This window comes from Manis javanica, chromosome X, assembly GCF_040802235.1.
Source record: "Manis javanica isolate MJ-LG chromosome X, MJ_LKY, whole genome shotgun sequence".
In the NCBI taxonomy this organism is placed as follows: domain Eukaryota; kingdom Metazoa; phylum Chordata; class Mammalia; order Pholidota; family Manidae; genus Manis; species Manis javanica.
The window spans coordinates 55,282,525-55,299,695 of NC_133174.1; the positions used below are offsets into that span (position 1 = coordinate 55,282,525).

A 17,171-nucleotide genomic window follows, 5' to 3' on the forward strand; every position below is an offset into this window, starting at 1 on the left:
TTTTCATTTTATAGTTTGGGAAATTAAGGTTCAGAGTAGGGAATGTACTTGTCCAAAATGTAACAGCCTAAGACTCCTAATGAATTTGATTCAAAGGCAATTTGTAAAACTATATTGTAGTTTGGATGGGAGAGAAAGAAAGAGGGGAAGGAGGCAAAAACACAGAGAACCTCAGAATTGGAAGGTAGAAAGTTTAAGAGTCATGTAATTATAGCATAATGAACTGAAGCACAGAGGGGAATTCCCATTCTCAGGACCTACATGGTATTCCACTCCTTAAAAACGCAGATCCCATAAGAAGGCTTTTATATACAACATTTTGAAATCAGAGATGGCAACTACATACCTGAGGCCTCAACTCTCATCTCCAGGAAGTCTGCCTTGAGAACTGTGGGTAAAGGAAGAAAGAAATTTCACTAAGACTCTAGAAATCAGAACTAAAAAAGCAAAGCAAGGGGACAGGTGACCCTTCCAGGCCAGTACTAAAGAGACCATTTGGAAAATGCGTAAATAATATCATCCATCTGTTTCAAAGCATCTAACTCCATGCTTATAGGTTGGGCTACTTTTCTGGCAGGTTAGACACAAAGACATATTTCAGGGCACAGAACAATTTTTTGAATGCCAGACTATAGGAGCCTAGGAGAGCCCAGAAAAATTGGTCCAGGACCAAAGACTACATTCTGTGATTATCTTTAATTAGGAAAAGGGCAAGGAGGGAGAGCATGGTAAACATGAATCCTCCTTTGCCTTGAAGACCAAACCAACCTTGCCCAACTTCTTGATGTGCTTTGATAAGTCCTAAATTAGCCTTGTCTGGTAAAAGCTGGAGGGAAGACACAATCCTGGAGAACCAAGTCTCATATGGTATGGCCAGAATATCCCAGACACCAGCTGGTCTCAGAGCTATATGCTCAGCACTGTTTTTCACTTCTTTCTGAACTGTATTTACACCTACTTCTTGTGTGATCTGATTTCTTGTCTGAAAAGTTCTACTGGACTCTATTCATTCCTCTTACGTATTCCTTCTCAATGCCTTGGTTCCGTGTCCAAGGTTACAGATAAAACTTTCATATTTTTTGGTGTATTTCTACTCATTTTTCAAGCTGCAGCTCAGATATAACCTCCTCTAAAAAGGTTTCCTTTAGATACACCCAGTTCATTCTGTTAATTCTAGTTTACTTCATTCCATTTCCTTGGTGTTTATTTCTCGTACAGCTTATCCTAGGGAGGGAAAGAGGACCACCAGGAAGTATGAAGTAGTCTTGCTCAATTAATTAGCTCCTTAATTAACAGCATTGGGTTCTCTTTCTCTTTGTTTTTATGTTTTTTTCTCGATGTGGATATTTGATTAAGCCTGCTTTAAAAACATCCTAGATGGAAACTTTATCTTCACTCTATCAGCATGAAAAATCTGGGGCCTTGACCTTTACTTTCATCTCTTATGGTACAGTAAATGGTAAATTATGGTCTAAGGAGAATTTGGCCTCATATGGGCCTCCCTGTAGCTGGCAGCAAAGCAGAAATAGGGTGGCCTGCTATGCAGAATTATGTTCTGGTGAGTCAGGCCCCATAGTTTTGACTAGATGATGTCAAACTTACCCCAACTCCACTACTGGTAACAGTGAATTGTTCTGCTTTTAACTGACCACCTAGAAGATTTATACTCCTGTCATCCATCAGGAAGCACAATTTCAAATTCTCTGATAGTCAGCATGGAGGAAACTCATAGAAGACTCCTTAAAGCCTCAGCAACCATCCTTCAGGTGTTCTAGTCTAAAGGGTCCCAAATGATAGGCCTTGGACAGTCTGTACCAGCACCTGAGTTTAAAAACTAACTGGCAGCAAGGTAGGAAGGAAGGAGGGAAAAAGAGAGGGAGGGAGGGAGGGAGGGAAGGAAGGAAGGAAAACAAAACAAAAAAACATATTCCTAAGTCTTATCCCTGAAGTTTCTGTCTTACTGGGTCTAGAGTGAAAGGTAGGAATCTTCGTCCTTTCTTTCCTCAAAATTTTCTAGGTGATTTATATGTTCAGCCAATTTGAGAACAGTCATCTAAGTCTAATTTTACCTCTGAAATAAGACTATATTTATTCTAAGGCTGTTTATGTTACAGTTGCCCTTTTAAAGTAGAACAGAGTCTAAATAAGGAAATTAACCAAAAATAAGACCTATGGTGAGCATTGAGATTTTGCAATACTACTTGGCATGTGAGTCCTGTGTGTGTGCACGTGTGTGTGTGTGTGTGTGTGTGTGTGTGTGTGTGTGTAGAAGAGAGAGTGAGAGAGAGAGGAGCAGAGAGAGAAAGAGATGGAGAAAAAGGTAAAAAGGCAAAGAGACAAAAGATACGAAGATAAAGAAAGAGACATGGGGAGAGAGAGAGAGGAAAAGAATCAAAGAAAGAAATAGGGAAGCAGAGAGACAAAGACAGAAATGGAGACATAAGTAGGAAAACACAAAGACAGAGGCAGTAGACTGAAAATGATAGACATAAAGAATCAGTGTGAGAGAGACAAATAGAGAGACAGAGTGACAAAGACAGAGAGACAAAGAGGTCAGAAAAAAAGAGACACAGGGCAAGAGACAGAGAGACAGAATTGGGGGAGAGAAAGGGACAAACGGAGAAACACACACAAAGAAACAGAGACAGAGCTAAAGAGAAACAGTAAAAGAATATAAGAAAGTAAACAAAATGCCTGTGACACATTTAGTAAAAAGTTATCTGGTTTTTCTTCTGTCATCTATGTCTCTTACCTTCCTGTTTTCCGGGAAGCTGTTTCAAAGAACCTGGTCCTGGAAGCCACCCTACAAACAGAAGCCAAACAAGTCCCATTAATTGCTCGGGAATATGAATGAGAAGCAACGGCCAACAGAAAGGACAAGAGAATATGAACCAGATGGACCAGCAAAGTCAGGCTCTGCCTTAGCTTGCAAATGACCTGTGTCTGAGGAAAAACCTGTGTCAGACTGTGAAATGGCTCAGAGACTATAGGCATCCCAATGCTATGGCTGATGCCCTTTATTTCCCATTGTTTCAGAATAGTCTAAGTATATTGTCCTTCCTGGCTATTCTTGGAAGAAACGGTTGAAACAAGTCCTTGGTTTCAAAGTATAGTTTTTGGCATTTTGTAAATACACCTAGCTAATTAGTCAAAATGGGAGAGGCTTTGTTTTTGTTTCCCCCATTTTACAATTATGGAAAACAAGACACAAGAGAAAGGAACACCAGGATGCAGTATACTGAGAGGGGTCCCAGCCACTGGCTGAGGAGAGGCCAACCAAGCTAGCTGTGGCCAAGCAAGGCTGGTCCCTGCGGGCTGCTCTGACCCCACCGTAGCATCTCTATCTCTGGTTCCTTGGCTTGTATCATAGTCTCAGGAAGGCCTACTGGATGCCAGCTTACCTCCTACCCTGAAAGAGGCTCCCTGGGAATCTGAATTATTTTGGAAGATCTTTAAAAAATCATACCGTTGCTTTAAAAAAAAGCATCAAGACGTAAGTACAATGAATAAATCTTAAATTCATTAAATTACTTTTAAAATCAGTAGCAATAACAAGGCAGTAAGAAAAATTTACAGAGCCAAGGCAACATGAAAACAGAGAGTAATCTTATCACCCTACAGAGATTAGGGCAGCTAAGAAAAATTGGTTTCCTACTAGGCACTAAGGCTCAAACTTTTCAGCTGCAGGGAAATCTCTCAGGCTTGAGTGTTGAGTGGAACATTCCAAACAGGACTGGTCTGTGACATTTTTCTAGGCCATGAAGTGAAGGATGCCTTAGGGTTGTTCACTGTACATCCTTGACAACCACAGTGGTGATGCTGAAAGTATTCCTGGTGGCCTAAGGTGGGCCTTAGGTTAAAGTTGAGAAACTATCCTACTTACACAGATGATGGGATTTCCCCTGCATTTCCAGCCTCAATATCTGACTTTGGTTCTGGTTTCTGGGGAGTAGCTACCCGACAGGGAGGGTCTGGAGGCCTCACTGGGGGACGGATGATGGTTGGCTTTTCTGCCAGAGGCTGCACTTTGCTGAAACTGTCAGTGTCTCCTGGAAGAGAGAACATCATCGAGGACTTAGGTGATTAGCCAAACCTCCCTTGGCCCCCATTTCTTTTTGGTAACTAATAACTCTGTACTTTTTTAAAATTCTTCCAGTAGCTATCCCTTCAGAAAGTCTATGTTTGAACCCCAGCTCTAGAATGTTATATTTGTTTGACCTAGGGTATGTCACATCAATTTGTGAAGCCTCATTTTCCTCATCTATATAATCAAGACCAATGATACATTATCTACAGAGATACTGAAAAGATTTAATTAGGTACTAATATGTTTAATACAGGCCTGGCACGTAGTAGGTACTTAGTGAATGTCTGATGATGAATTTGAATTTGTTAAATTCATCATCACCAAAATTCAGGGCCCTTTTCACTTAGGCCTTGACTATCATAGCAGTCTCCTAACTTGCCTTCCTGCCTTGATGTCTCTAGCTTCCAGGTCAGTCAGTACAAAATAAATACACACTTTTTTAATAAAATGTTTATGCCAGGTATATGGTGAAACAGATACACTCGCACATTGCTGGTAGTACTATGTACTGGGCTTATTCTACCTAGACAGCCATCAAGAATTCTGGCACAATGTGGATAAAATGAAAAATTATACATATGAGACAGTTTATACTTTTTGATCCAGTTGATCAACTTTGGGGAACAGGCCCAAAGGAATTAATTCAAAAGGAAAAAAAATAAGAAAAACAACTGGTATAAAAACATGTTTCTTAACAGCAAAAAATCAGACCAACCACAAAGGCTAACCCAACAATTCGATTCTTATAATTATTTAACCAATATGTATTATGCATATACTTAGATGGATTTGGGCCAGGCCAAAAAAATATGTGCATATAACATAATATTAAACTGAAATAAATCCACTAAAAATGCTCATGCCTAATGAACGGCATATGGAAAAAGACATATGTGCAACTATGCAAGGGTGTTAAAAGATCATGATACTCAATTTTTGTTAATAAATCTTGATGCTCATTAAGTTTTCTTCTATAAAAATTTGAAGGTAAATATAAAAATATATTAAATTTAATCCATATAATACTGTTGTAAAGTTTACCTTGAGTATTTTCATACTGTTTTTCTTCTATTTAAAGATATTCTAAGTGGCTATAAAATGTACAGGATAAAGTTCAAACTCTTTAACATAACTTCAGGCCCAACTCTGAGCTGTCCCCAAATTATTATCCTAGGCACTAACTCTAGACTTTAACTATCAGCTCTTCTCTAGTCAAACTGGTCTCCTTGCTACCATTATCAAAACAAGTCCTTGACTCTAGATGAGACAGTATGGTATAGTGGGAAGTACAAAAGGTCTGGACTTACGTAGACATGGCTTTGAGGCCTTGTTCTGCAACTTCCAAGCTGTGGGACCCTGTGTGGTTATTTCATCTCTTTGACTATCAATTTCTTCATCTGGGAAATGGTATAATAACCTCTCCTGACAAGGTGGTTGTAAGGACTAAACTAGATGGTCTATAGAGAGTGCCTAGCACACAGCAAGGGTAAGTATTAGATTCTGTCCTGCCTCCTGCTCAATATATGCTCAGTTCTCATATCTTATCCGTATTTTAACCAGCCTTCAATGCTCAGCTCAAATCTCAACCCTCCGAACACTCTAGCTGGCATAGGTACTTTCTGTCCATGTAAATGTCCATCAAGTGTTTATATATTGCCGTGTGGGTTTAATTCCTTCAGCTGGTCATTCTGGCAATGGAGACAAGTATGAAAAGAAATAATGCTAATCAGTGTGGTTGGTGTTCTACTGAAGGAATAAACCAAGCACTATTCATGTATACATATATAAATTCTGTTTCCCTATCTAGACTCTATCTTACATTTCTAGACATGCCATTCCCCTAAGCACCAGGCTGGGTACACAGAATTATAGCTGAAAAAAATGACCAAAATTATAGTAATTATCTGCTTTTTCCAACACACTTTATACTTTTCAAAGCACTCCTCCAGATAACTGTATGAGTTTCACAATGACCTTGGGAGGGAAGAATAGATGGGTCTTACTGTCTCCATTTTATACAGAAGGAAACTGAGGCTCAGAAAGGTGAACTGACTCACCTGCAAGCAAATAGGTATGTGGTAGAGTGAGGATTGAAAACCATGTCTCCTCTTTCTGTATCTACTGTTCTTCCCAATATTTGCTGTCTTGTTATTATTAGTAATATGAATTATAAATGATAATAATGGTAATAAAACAACTGGTAAAAATTTTAGCTATGTTTCTATTGAATAACTTCTCTATTTCAGGTACTGTAATACTGTATTCAGTATTTTATGTATATAGTCTCATGTAATGTTGGCCATAACCCTGCAAGGTAGAAAGTTTTATCCCTGTTCCACAGTTGAGGAAACAGAAATGCAAAGATGAGAAATAACCTCATAGTGAGTTGGCAATAGATTCAGGTCTATCTGACTTCTGAAGCTCAGGTAGTCCCAAGTACCAGTGGCTTTCAACCCTGGCTACAAATTGAAGCATTAAAATCATACAGTACCTGGGCCCTATCCCCTGAGATCCTAGTCTTAATTGGAATAGGACCTGCTTACTGCAGATCACAGATTATCAGAGCTGACAATACTATTCCATTTCTACTGGTTACTGTAGAGGGTGTTGGATAGGAAGCACATGCTGCAGTCAGAGCCAGAAAACATTTCTACCTGAAGCTGTATCTATCCCAGGGCTATCACTTCCCTTACTGAGAGAACAAGATGACACCTCCTGCAATATGTATGCCATTCCTCCCCAAGTTACAGCCACATCCAAATGGATATCAACCCAAGATCTTGGAAAACTCCTAGATCCGTTTTTAGCCTTGTATTTTCTTAGGCTCCTTAATGGTAGTCCCGGCTTGATGATTCATTGCAAGTCAAACTTTGAAGTAGCATAAAAGGGCTTTCTTGGTTTAAAGACCCCAATGTTGTTCTCTCCTGCCTCTAGTTTGACACAGTAAAGCCACAGTGTCAAATTTAAGAGACAGGTATGAAGGAGTAACATAACTTGAAATCAAGGGACCTAGACTCCAGTCTTAATGCAAAAAACTAATTTGCTGTGTGACCTTGATCAGATCACTTCCCTACCTATACAATGTGGACTTGGGCTTGCTTTCCAGAACAGTGGGTCCATGATATAAGTCTACAGACCTATATTTCTCCCTGCTGACTTTTGGAGTCAGCTTTTGGAGTACTCTAGAAGCCAGTTCTTGTCACTACTTAACCAGCTTGAAAAAAATCTCTTCATAGATACATTGAGGTCTAGGTCTAGGTCTAGATTTAGATTTTAGATTTCAAATTCATAATAATAGTACTTACTGCCTGCAGAGTAAACTCAAACATTTTAAACCTGGAATTTACTACTCTCTTCAATTTGGCTTCAACTGATCTTTTTTATCTATCTTTCCACCATTCCTTTTCACATATCCTACAGTCCACACAAACAGTATTATTTGTTGTTCCATATTCATGTCTTATAATTAATCATCTCTTTCCCAGATGCCCTTTACCCTATTCCCACGTGCCCAAATTTCATCATCCAGCAAGACTTAACTTAAGTGCCATATCTGCTAGGAAGCCTAAGATACTCCAAGTTCCTTTCTCTGACTCTTAAGGCACTAACATCTTGTACTTTGAATCAGGGCTTTTTGTTTCGGTGACTCCAACTCCTCTCTTAGAGTGGAAGCAACTTGAGAGCAAGATCCAGGTGAGAGTCACCTCTGTATTCACCAGAGGCCCAGGTAAATTGTTTTGTATGAAACTTGTGTTCAATAAATATTTATTGAGTAAAGGAAAACATTATTTAGTCCATTAATAGGGTAATGGAAAAGGCTTTCCTTTTTTATGTCCTCGGTTGTGTCATCTGTGGCACATACAAACATGTTATACCCAAATTTCTGGGTTATTCTAAAACCTGAGCTGAAAGGCATTCAATTTGTTGGGTGTTTCCTGAGGGCTTCTGTCCTCTGCCTTATGCTCTTACAAGAAATGCACACAACTGATCTGACACAGACCTCACCTTCCAAGGACTTAAAACTGAGTTGAAGAATGAATTCATCCTCATGGGAAATAAGTGTGAATACTGGAACTCAGCATCTACATTAGAGTGACAAACTTGGGTTCAAAAGAAGTGAGGCAATGGAGAGTTCCCTGGGACATAATGGTCAGAAGGCTTTGTGGAGGGAATGGGACTTAGGCTATATCTTCTTTGTCTACAACCTGACTGTTACTAAAATTTGATCTCCCTCTCTAGCTCAACCTGCTGTTTCCCTCCCCATTCTCTGTCAAATGACCATAACCAAGAATATTAGTACTCTAGATTTCTTAGGATCTGATGGCCATTAATCTTCAATCTTAAGCAACTTTTTTACCCATTTCAAACTTATATCCATCTATACCAAACTTGAGAGAAGAGTAAAGAGAGGTTTTTTTCTTCCTATAGACTCCCTGTCTTCTGAGAATTATTTTCTCATAGATTCCCTCAGTTTTCTTAGAATTACCTCTTTCTTTCTATGAAACTCTTCCATGATCATCTTAAAGTCTCTTTTCTCCCTTAGTCACAAATTACCATTGTAGATCAATCTGGAATTAGGCCCCAGGAAAGGCAGAGCATGAAAACCAAACACAGTAAATTATTAAAACATATTGGGTTCAGAAAAGAAAATGGCCAACACAGCCCATTAATGAAAAAGCAAGTCTGTTCCTAATACTTTTACAGCAGTTGCAAATGGCACTCATAACTTCAGTGACTCCAGTGGATAAGTGATGGCACTGTGGCTAAGCAAGGCCTTAAAAGCCCAAGAGCATGCCATTAGCATATAGTCATTTCTCTCCAGTTAAGACAGAGGAAAAGAGCTAAGAAGGGCTCCTAAACTCATATACCACAGGGTTCCAGTGTCAATGTATTCCCCACTTTTATTTCAGCATCTCAGGTATAGGGTACTGCTGATCACTCCATACTCCTATGAGAATTTATTCTCCCCCCCATTAGAACAAGGAACACACTGGACTAGGACTGGCTGCTTACCTATCTGCCTCACCATGAACCTTTGGAGGGTAGAGACCATGGTCTTTCATCTTTGTCTCTCCTACTGCATAGCACTATGCTTGAATAAAAGAACAAATGCATGTAAGTAGATGTCCTTCTCTTCCATTTCCCAAAGGAAAGTCTTAAGTCCCTTTACAAAAGCTACATGAACGCCCTTTCTAGAGCCAGACCAGGTAAAAGAAAGTAACGTTAAAGGAAGGCAGGAAATTGTACTTGAATAATTTTGCTCCCTAAAAGTCAATGATCATAACCATTTCTAAGAATGCTTCTTAGAAAACAGAAAGAATAAGACAGCTAAAGCCACTTCAGAAATGAGAATGTTATACCCATGAAGCCTAGGTTCAAGCCTGATATCCACATCTTACACCCTGGGTGATTCTGGACAACTTGCTTCACTTCTCTGGGCCTCAGTTTCCCCACCTGTGAAGCAGGGAGAGTAAAACCTATCTCACAGCCATATCACAGCGATTAGATACAACAGAAAAGAAAGTATCCAATTCCATATCTGGAACAGAAATGTGTGGTTTTGAAAAAATTATATCAGCAAACAATATTGATTTTGTGCAAAGTTGACTGCCATAGAACAAAACAATTCAACATGCACTTGCTTTTGTTATTTTTAATTGCTAAGAAAAAATGTGGAAAATATCAAGTCCACTCAAATATCAGATCAATGCAAGGGGGTGAAGATGGGGGTAAGGACAGTGGCACATTTGGATCACTAAAAAAATTAAGTCTGTGCATTGACTCTCAGGATGGCAAAGCTCTGAACAACAAAGCTGAAATGGAGAGACAATTGCAAGGTTGCTCAGTGGATCAGCTGAGGTGACAATTCCTTTCCTGACACTGGCATTTAGGCGGCTGGCCAGCACCAGCGGCTAAAAACTATCAGTTATATCTCAGGGTCAGAGCCATTTTCAGCTTTGTTTAATTGCTACCTGTTCTGAGGACCAGAATCTACCACTGTGTGGTAGCCAAAATGAGGAGGAAGGGAGGGAGTGACAGGAGGGGAGGTGGGAGTAGGAAGTTTCAAAGAGGCAGCTACGGCAGAGGTTTGGCTAATTTTCCACCAAGGCCAGAACTACTACCTTGGTTTTGCTTTCTGTAGCCAAGGCTGGAGGCATGAAGTTTGGATAAAAGCTGCATCACACTAGCTATTGCTAACTGATATAAAGCAGAAAACAAAGCCAGGCAATATTGTGGCCCAGATTTAGAAAGTCTGGCTGACACCAGACAGTCAGATCAGTACTTACAAGTGAAACTATTAGAGAAGCTGCTGCAAGCAGCCTGGGGTAGAACTGTGGAGGAAAAGGAAGAGGGCAATGCCACTGGGATTTAACTTTGCAGCAGAAGATGGTAAAGGTGGAACTGATAGAGAGGGCTAAGATATTGTGGTTGTTGAGCTGTTAGGATCTGGCTGACTTCAGAGCTTGCTGTAGGCAAAACAAATTTTACTGTGATGAATATGTTGAGTTACTCAACTATACTAGACTGATGTGAAGGTCAATATATGACTTGTAAATTGAAGCAGATATGTATACAGAAGTCTGGTCTTAATTGGCTACTGCCCAGAAGAGGCAATTCTTAGGGAGCGGAAGGGCAAAAGGGATTATTCAATAACATATTTTGAATATTGATTACATGTCAGATATTTTATTTGTTATTTCTTTTAATTCTAGAAATAATTCTGCGGGGTGAGCTGTTTCTCCCCCTTACAGATATGGAAACCAAGGTGCAAAAAGATTAAATAACATAACTGAAATCATATAGCTGCATCAGTGGGTTATGCCAGAGAACTCAGTCAGGTACTTAAAGGAAATTTTATTGGATCCCCATCTTTTATTGAACTGTGCTCTGAAACAATGCCATAAGTCCACATTGAAGCTGATATATGCAAAATCCATGTGAGAAAATGCTTCTAACAAGCAAAAATGGAAGAACTGTCCTTTACCTGAAGAACAATTGTGCTTTACTTGGCTTGTTACCTTAAGAACTTAAAATTATATAACCATTGAGGGATTTGATTCAAGATGGTGGTGTGAGAGGTGAGATAGAGAACTCCTCCCAAAACCACATATAATATGAAAATATAGTTAATACAACTAATTCTAAAAGAGCAACAGGAAAGAAGGCTGCACTAGACTGCAAACACCTGGAAAACAGAGCAGACCTCACAAAACAGGGTAATATACCAAAGCCTTGATTCAGTGGGAACCAAGCCTTTTCCCCCACCCCAGCTCAGTGGTGGGAAGAAGAGAAATGGAACAGGGAGGGGGTGGATGCCTAGGACTGCTGAACACCCAGCCCTGGAGACCTGCTTTGGGAGCACAAACCAGCATTGCATGGTGCTCATGAGATTAGTGCAGTTGGAAAGCTAAAACAGGTGGAATACTTGGAGCGACTGAGATTCCAGCCATTTGTGGAGAACAGAGATCCACATCCGGCTGCTCTGGGACAAAGGAAAGGCGGGTGGTCTGAGAGGCTTCCTAGCAGCAGGAGGGCTGCAGAAGAGGGGGGTTTGCACGGAGCTTGCTGTACAGGAGAAGAGATAGGTAGACAAGGTTGTCTAGGCACGCTCTGCCCAGCAGATTGGGAACTTTCAGGAGCTTCAGGTACTCCATCACCCTGGCTGGTTACTCAGCTCCGAGGCATCCCACTGTGATATGAATCCTGTTGCACATTCCTCCTGGCCTGCCGCCACCGGCTCGCAAACTGGCAGTCCTTGCCCTGGCATCAGGCCAGATGGAGGGAGGCCCTGCCTACAGCTGCTACAGATGAAAAGTACAGAGGCTTATACCTGTGTTCTCAGCCCACTGGTTCTGAAGGTAGAGACAAGCACTGCAATCAGGAAGCAGGAAACAGCTCTTTCTTCCCCCCATGCACCAGCGCCACTCTCCTGCAATGCCCAACATCACTGCAGGGACTGAGCAGCTCCAGAGACTAGAGCTTCTTGGCACTAGAGGGTGCCACATACAAATATGAAATGCCAAAGGAACATGGTTCAAACAAACATCTCACAAACATCAGAAAAAGGGCCAAATTAAACTGAAATCATCAATATTCCTGAAAGAGAGTTCAAAATAAAAATCATAAACATGCTCATGGAGGTAAAGAAAAATATTCAAGAAATCAGGGTGAATTTAGGATGGAGATTTAATCATTAAGAAATTCCATATCTGAAATGAAACATACAATGGAGGGATTTAAAAGCAGATTAGATGTAGTAGAAGAGACGGTAAATGGAATAGAAATTAGAGAAGATGAATACAAAGAAGATGAGGCACAGAGAGAAAAAAGGATCTTTATGAAAGAATATTGAGAGAACTGTGTGACAAATCCAAATGGAACAATATCCGCATTAAAGGGGTACCAGAAGAAGAAGAGAGAGAAAAAGGGATAGAAAGTGTCTTTGAGGAGGTAATTGCTGAAAACTTCCCCAATCTAGGGAAGGAGATAGTCCCTCAAGCCATGGAGGTGCACAGATCTCCCAACATGAAGGACCCAAGGAAAACAACATCAAGACATATGATAATTAAAATGGCAAAGATCAAGGATAAAGAGAGACTTTTAAAAGCAGCTAGAGAGAGAGAAAAGCTTACATACAAAGGAAAATCCATCAGGCTATCATCAGACTTCTCATCAGAAATTTTACAGGCCAGAAGGGACTGGCATGATATATTTAAAGCTATGAAAAAGAAGGGTCTCGAATCAAGAATACTCTACTGGCAAGACTATCATTTAAATTTGAAGGAGGAATTAAACAATTTTGAGATAAGCAAAAGCTGAAAGAATTTACCTCCCACAAACCACCTCTATAGTTCATTTTGGAGGGACAGCTATAGACGGAAGTATTCCTAAGGCTAAATAGCTGTCACCAGGGGAAATAAAACCACAGCAAAGAAAAGAGAACAATTAATTATTAAGCAGATGCAAAATTGAATCAACTACACCCAAGTCAATCAAGGAATAGACAAAGAGTACAGAATATGTTACCTAATATATAAAGAATGGAGGAGGAAGAAAAAGGCGGAAAAAAAAGAACCTTTAGGTTGTGTTTGCAATAGCATACTCAGTGACTTAAATTAGACTGTTAGATAGTAAGGGAATTACCCTTGTACATTTGGTAACCATGAATCAAAAGCCTGCAATGGCAATATGTACATACCTATGAATAATCACCTTAAATGTAAATGGTCTGAATGCACCAATCAAAAGACATAGAGTCACGGAATAGATAAAAAAAACAAGACCCGTCTATATGCTGCATACAAGAGATTCACTTCAAACCCAAAGACATACACAAGCTGAAAGTGAAGGGATGGAATAAGATATTTCATGCAACTAATAGGGAGAAAAAAGCAGGAGGTGTGGTACTTGTATCAGACAAAATAGACTTCAAAACAAAGAAAGTAACAGGAGACAAAGAACCACATTACATAATGATAAATGGGTCAGTATAAAAAGAGGATATAACTATTATAAATATCTATGCCCCCAACATAGGATCACCTACATATGCAAAACAAATACTAACAGAATTAAAGGGGGAAATAGAATGCAATGCATTTAGTTTAGGACACTTCAACACACCACTCACTTCAAAGGACAGATGAACCAGACAGAAAATACGTAAGGAGTCAGAGGCACTGAACAATGTATTAGAACAGATGGACATAACAGATATCTACAGAACACTACATCCAAAAGCAACAGGATACACATTCTTCTCAAGTGCACATGGAACATTTTCAAGAACAGATCATATACTAGGCCACAAAAAGAGACTCAGTAACTTCAAAAAGACTGAGATTGTACCAACCAGCTTCTCAGATCACAGAGGTATGAAACTAGAAATAAATTACACAAAGAAAACTAAAAGGCACACAAACACATGGAGGCCTAATATCATGCTCCTAAATAATCAATGGATCAATGGCCAAATAAAAACAGAGGGAGACAAATGACAACAATAATTCAATAGCACAAAATCTGTGGGATTCAGAAAAGGCCATACTATGAGGGAAGTATACTACAATATGGGCCTACCTCAAGAAAGAAGAACAATCTCAAATGAACAGTCTAAACTCACATTTAACAAAACTAGAAAAGGAAGAACAAATGAGGCACAAAGTCAGTAGAAGGAGGGACATAATAAAGATTAGAGCACAAATAAGTAAAATCGAGAAGAAAAAACAATAGAAAGAATCAATGAAAGCAGGAGCTGATTCTTTGAGAAAATAAACAAAATAGATAAAACTCTAGCCAGACTTATCAAGAAAAGAAGAGTCTACACACATAAACAGAATAAAAAATGAGACAGGGAAAATCACTAAAGATACCACAGAAGTATAAAGAATAATTAGAGAATACTATGAAAAATTATATGCTAACAAAGTAGATAACCTAGAAGAAATGCACAACTTTCTAGAAAAATACAACCTTTTAAGGTGTGAACCAGGAAGAAACAGAAAATCTGAACAGACCAATTACCAGCAACGAAATTGAATAGGTAATGAAAAACTACCTAAGAACAAAACTCCTGGACCAGATGGTTTCACTGCTGAATTTTATGAAACATTCAGTGAAGATCTATTACCCACCCTCCTTAAAGTTTTACAAAAAGTAGAAGACGATGGAACACTCCCTAACTCATTCTACGAGGCAAGCATCACTCTAATACCAAAATCAGGCAAAGACACAGCAAAAAAAGAAAACTACAAACTAATATCCCTCAACATAGATGCAAAAATACTCAACCAAATATTAGCAAACTGAATTCAAAAATACATCAAAAAGATCATCCATCATGATCAAGTAGGATTTATTCCAGGGATGCAAGGATGGTACAACATTAAGAAATCCATCAACATCATCCACCACATCAACAAAAAGAAGGATAAAAACCACATGATCATCTCCATAGGTGCTTAATAAGCATTTGACAAAATTCAACGATTCAGAATAAAAACTCTCAACAACATGAGTAGAGAGGGCAAGTACCTCAACATAATAAAGGCTATATATGACAAATCTACAGGGAACATTATACTTAACAGCAAGAAGCTGAAAGCTTTTCCTTTAAGATAGGGAACAGACAAGGAAGCGTACTTTCACAATTTTTATTCAACATAGTACTGGAGGTCCTAGCCACAGCAATCAGACAGCACACAGAAATAATTGTGTTGGTAAGGAAGAGGTTAAACTGTCAATGTTTGCAGATACATGATATCGTACATAAAAAAACCAAAAGAATCCACTCCAAAACTACTATAACTAATATCTGAATTCTGCAAAGTTACAGGATACAAAATTAATACACAGAAATGTGTGACATTCCTATACACTAATGATAAACTAGCAGAAAGGGAAATCAGGAAAACAATTTCATTCACAATTGCATCAAAAAGAATAAAATACCTAGGAATAAACCTAACCAAGGAAGTGAAAGACCTATACCCTGAAAACTACAAGACAATCTTGAGAGAAATTAAAGAGGACACTGATAAATGTAAATTCACCCCATGTTCTCAGGTTGAAAGAATTAATATTGTCAAAATGGCCATCCTGCCCAAAGCAATCTACAGATTTAATGCAACCTCTATCAAAATACTAACATCATTCTTCAGTGAACTGGAACAAATAGTTCTAAAATTCAGAGTACCACAAAAGACCCCGAATAACCAAAGCAATCCTGAGAAGGAAGAATAAAGTGGGGGTACTACACTCTCCAACTTCAAGCTCTACTACAAAGCCAAAGTAATCAAGACAATTTGATACTGGCATAAGAACAGACCCATAGACCGATGGAATGGACTAGAGAGTCCAGATATAAACCCACACATATATAGTCAATTATTATACGATAAAGGAGCCATGGACTTACAATGGGGAAATGACAGTCTCTTCAACAGATGGTGCTGGCAAAACTGGACAGCTACATGTAAGAGAATGAAACTGGATCATTGTCTAACCCCATACACAAAAGTAAATTCAAAATGGATCAAAGACCTGAATGTAAGTCATGAAACCATAAAACTCTTAGAAAAAAACTTAGGCAAAAATGCTTTGGACATAAACATGAGCAACTTCTTCATGAACACATCTTCCCAGGCAAGGGAAACAAAAGCAAAAATGAACAAGTGGGACTACATCAAACTAAAAAGCTTCTGTACAGCAAAGGACACCATCAGTGGAACAAAAAGGCATCCTACACTGTGGGAGAATAAATAACATATCCGATAAGGGGTTGACATGCAAAATATGGAAACTGCTCATACAACCAAAAAGCAAATAACCCAATTAAAAAATGGGTGTAGGATCTGAACAGACACTTCTACAAAGAAGAAATTCAGATGGCCAACAGGCACATGAAAAGATGCTCCACATCGCTAATCATCAGAGAAATGCAAATTAAAACCACAATGAGATATCACCTCTCACCAGTTAGAATGGTCAACATCCAAACAACAAACAACAAGGGCTGGTGAGGTTGTGGAGAAAGGGTAACCCTCTTACAGTCTTCTGGGAATGTAAATTAGTTCAACCATTATAGAATGCAATATGGAGTTTCCTCAAAAAACTAAAAATAGGAATACCATTTGACTCAGGAATTCCACTCCTAGGAATTTTCCCTAAGAAAACAGGATACCAAATTCAAAAAGACATATATACCCCTATGTTTATCACAGCACTATTTGCAATAGCCAAGATATGGAAGCAACCTAAGTGTCTATCAATAAACAAATGAATAAAGAAGATGTGGTTCATATACACAATGGAATATTATTCAGCCATAAGAAGATAACAAATCCTACCATTTTCAACAACATGGATGGAGCTAGAGGGTATTACACTCTGTGAAATAAGCCAGGTGGAGAAAGACAAGTACCAAATGATTTCATGTATCTGTGGAGTATGATAACAAAGCAAAAACTGAAGGAACAAAACATCAGCAGACTCACAGATCCCAAGAATGGACTAACAGTTACCAAAGGGTAAGGGACTGGGGAGGGTGGGTGGGAAGGGAGGGAGAAGGGGATTAAGGGGCATT

The 17,171-nt window shown here is 39.1% G+C and overlaps 1 protein-coding gene across 16 annotated transcripts in view; it reads right to left on the bottom strand.

The window, feature by feature from the left end:
- The window catches only part of OPHN1 (oligophrenin 1), a 665,513-nt gene that overhangs the window by 167,444 nt on the left and 480,898 nt on the right, over positions 1-17,171 (bottom strand). For 10 of the 16 annotated variants that reach the window (XR_005061051.2, XM_037017090.2, XM_073227842.1 and 7 more), the window contains 3 exons: positions 3,884-4,049; positions 2,753-2,803; positions 347-388 (listed from right to left, as the gene is read on the bottom strand). Coding sequence is in view for 14 of the 16 variants with exons in the window: in XM_037017090.2 (XP_036872985.1) it covers positions 355-388; positions 2,753-2,803; positions 3,884-4,049 (251 nt within the window). In the remaining 2 variants the exon portion in view is untranslated. The remainder of the gene's footprint in view (positions 1-346; positions 389-2,752; positions 2,804-3,883; positions 4,050-17,171) is intronic. The other 6 variants (XR_005061052.2, XM_037017099.2, XM_037017096.2 and 3 more) reach the window with 1 other exon arrangement.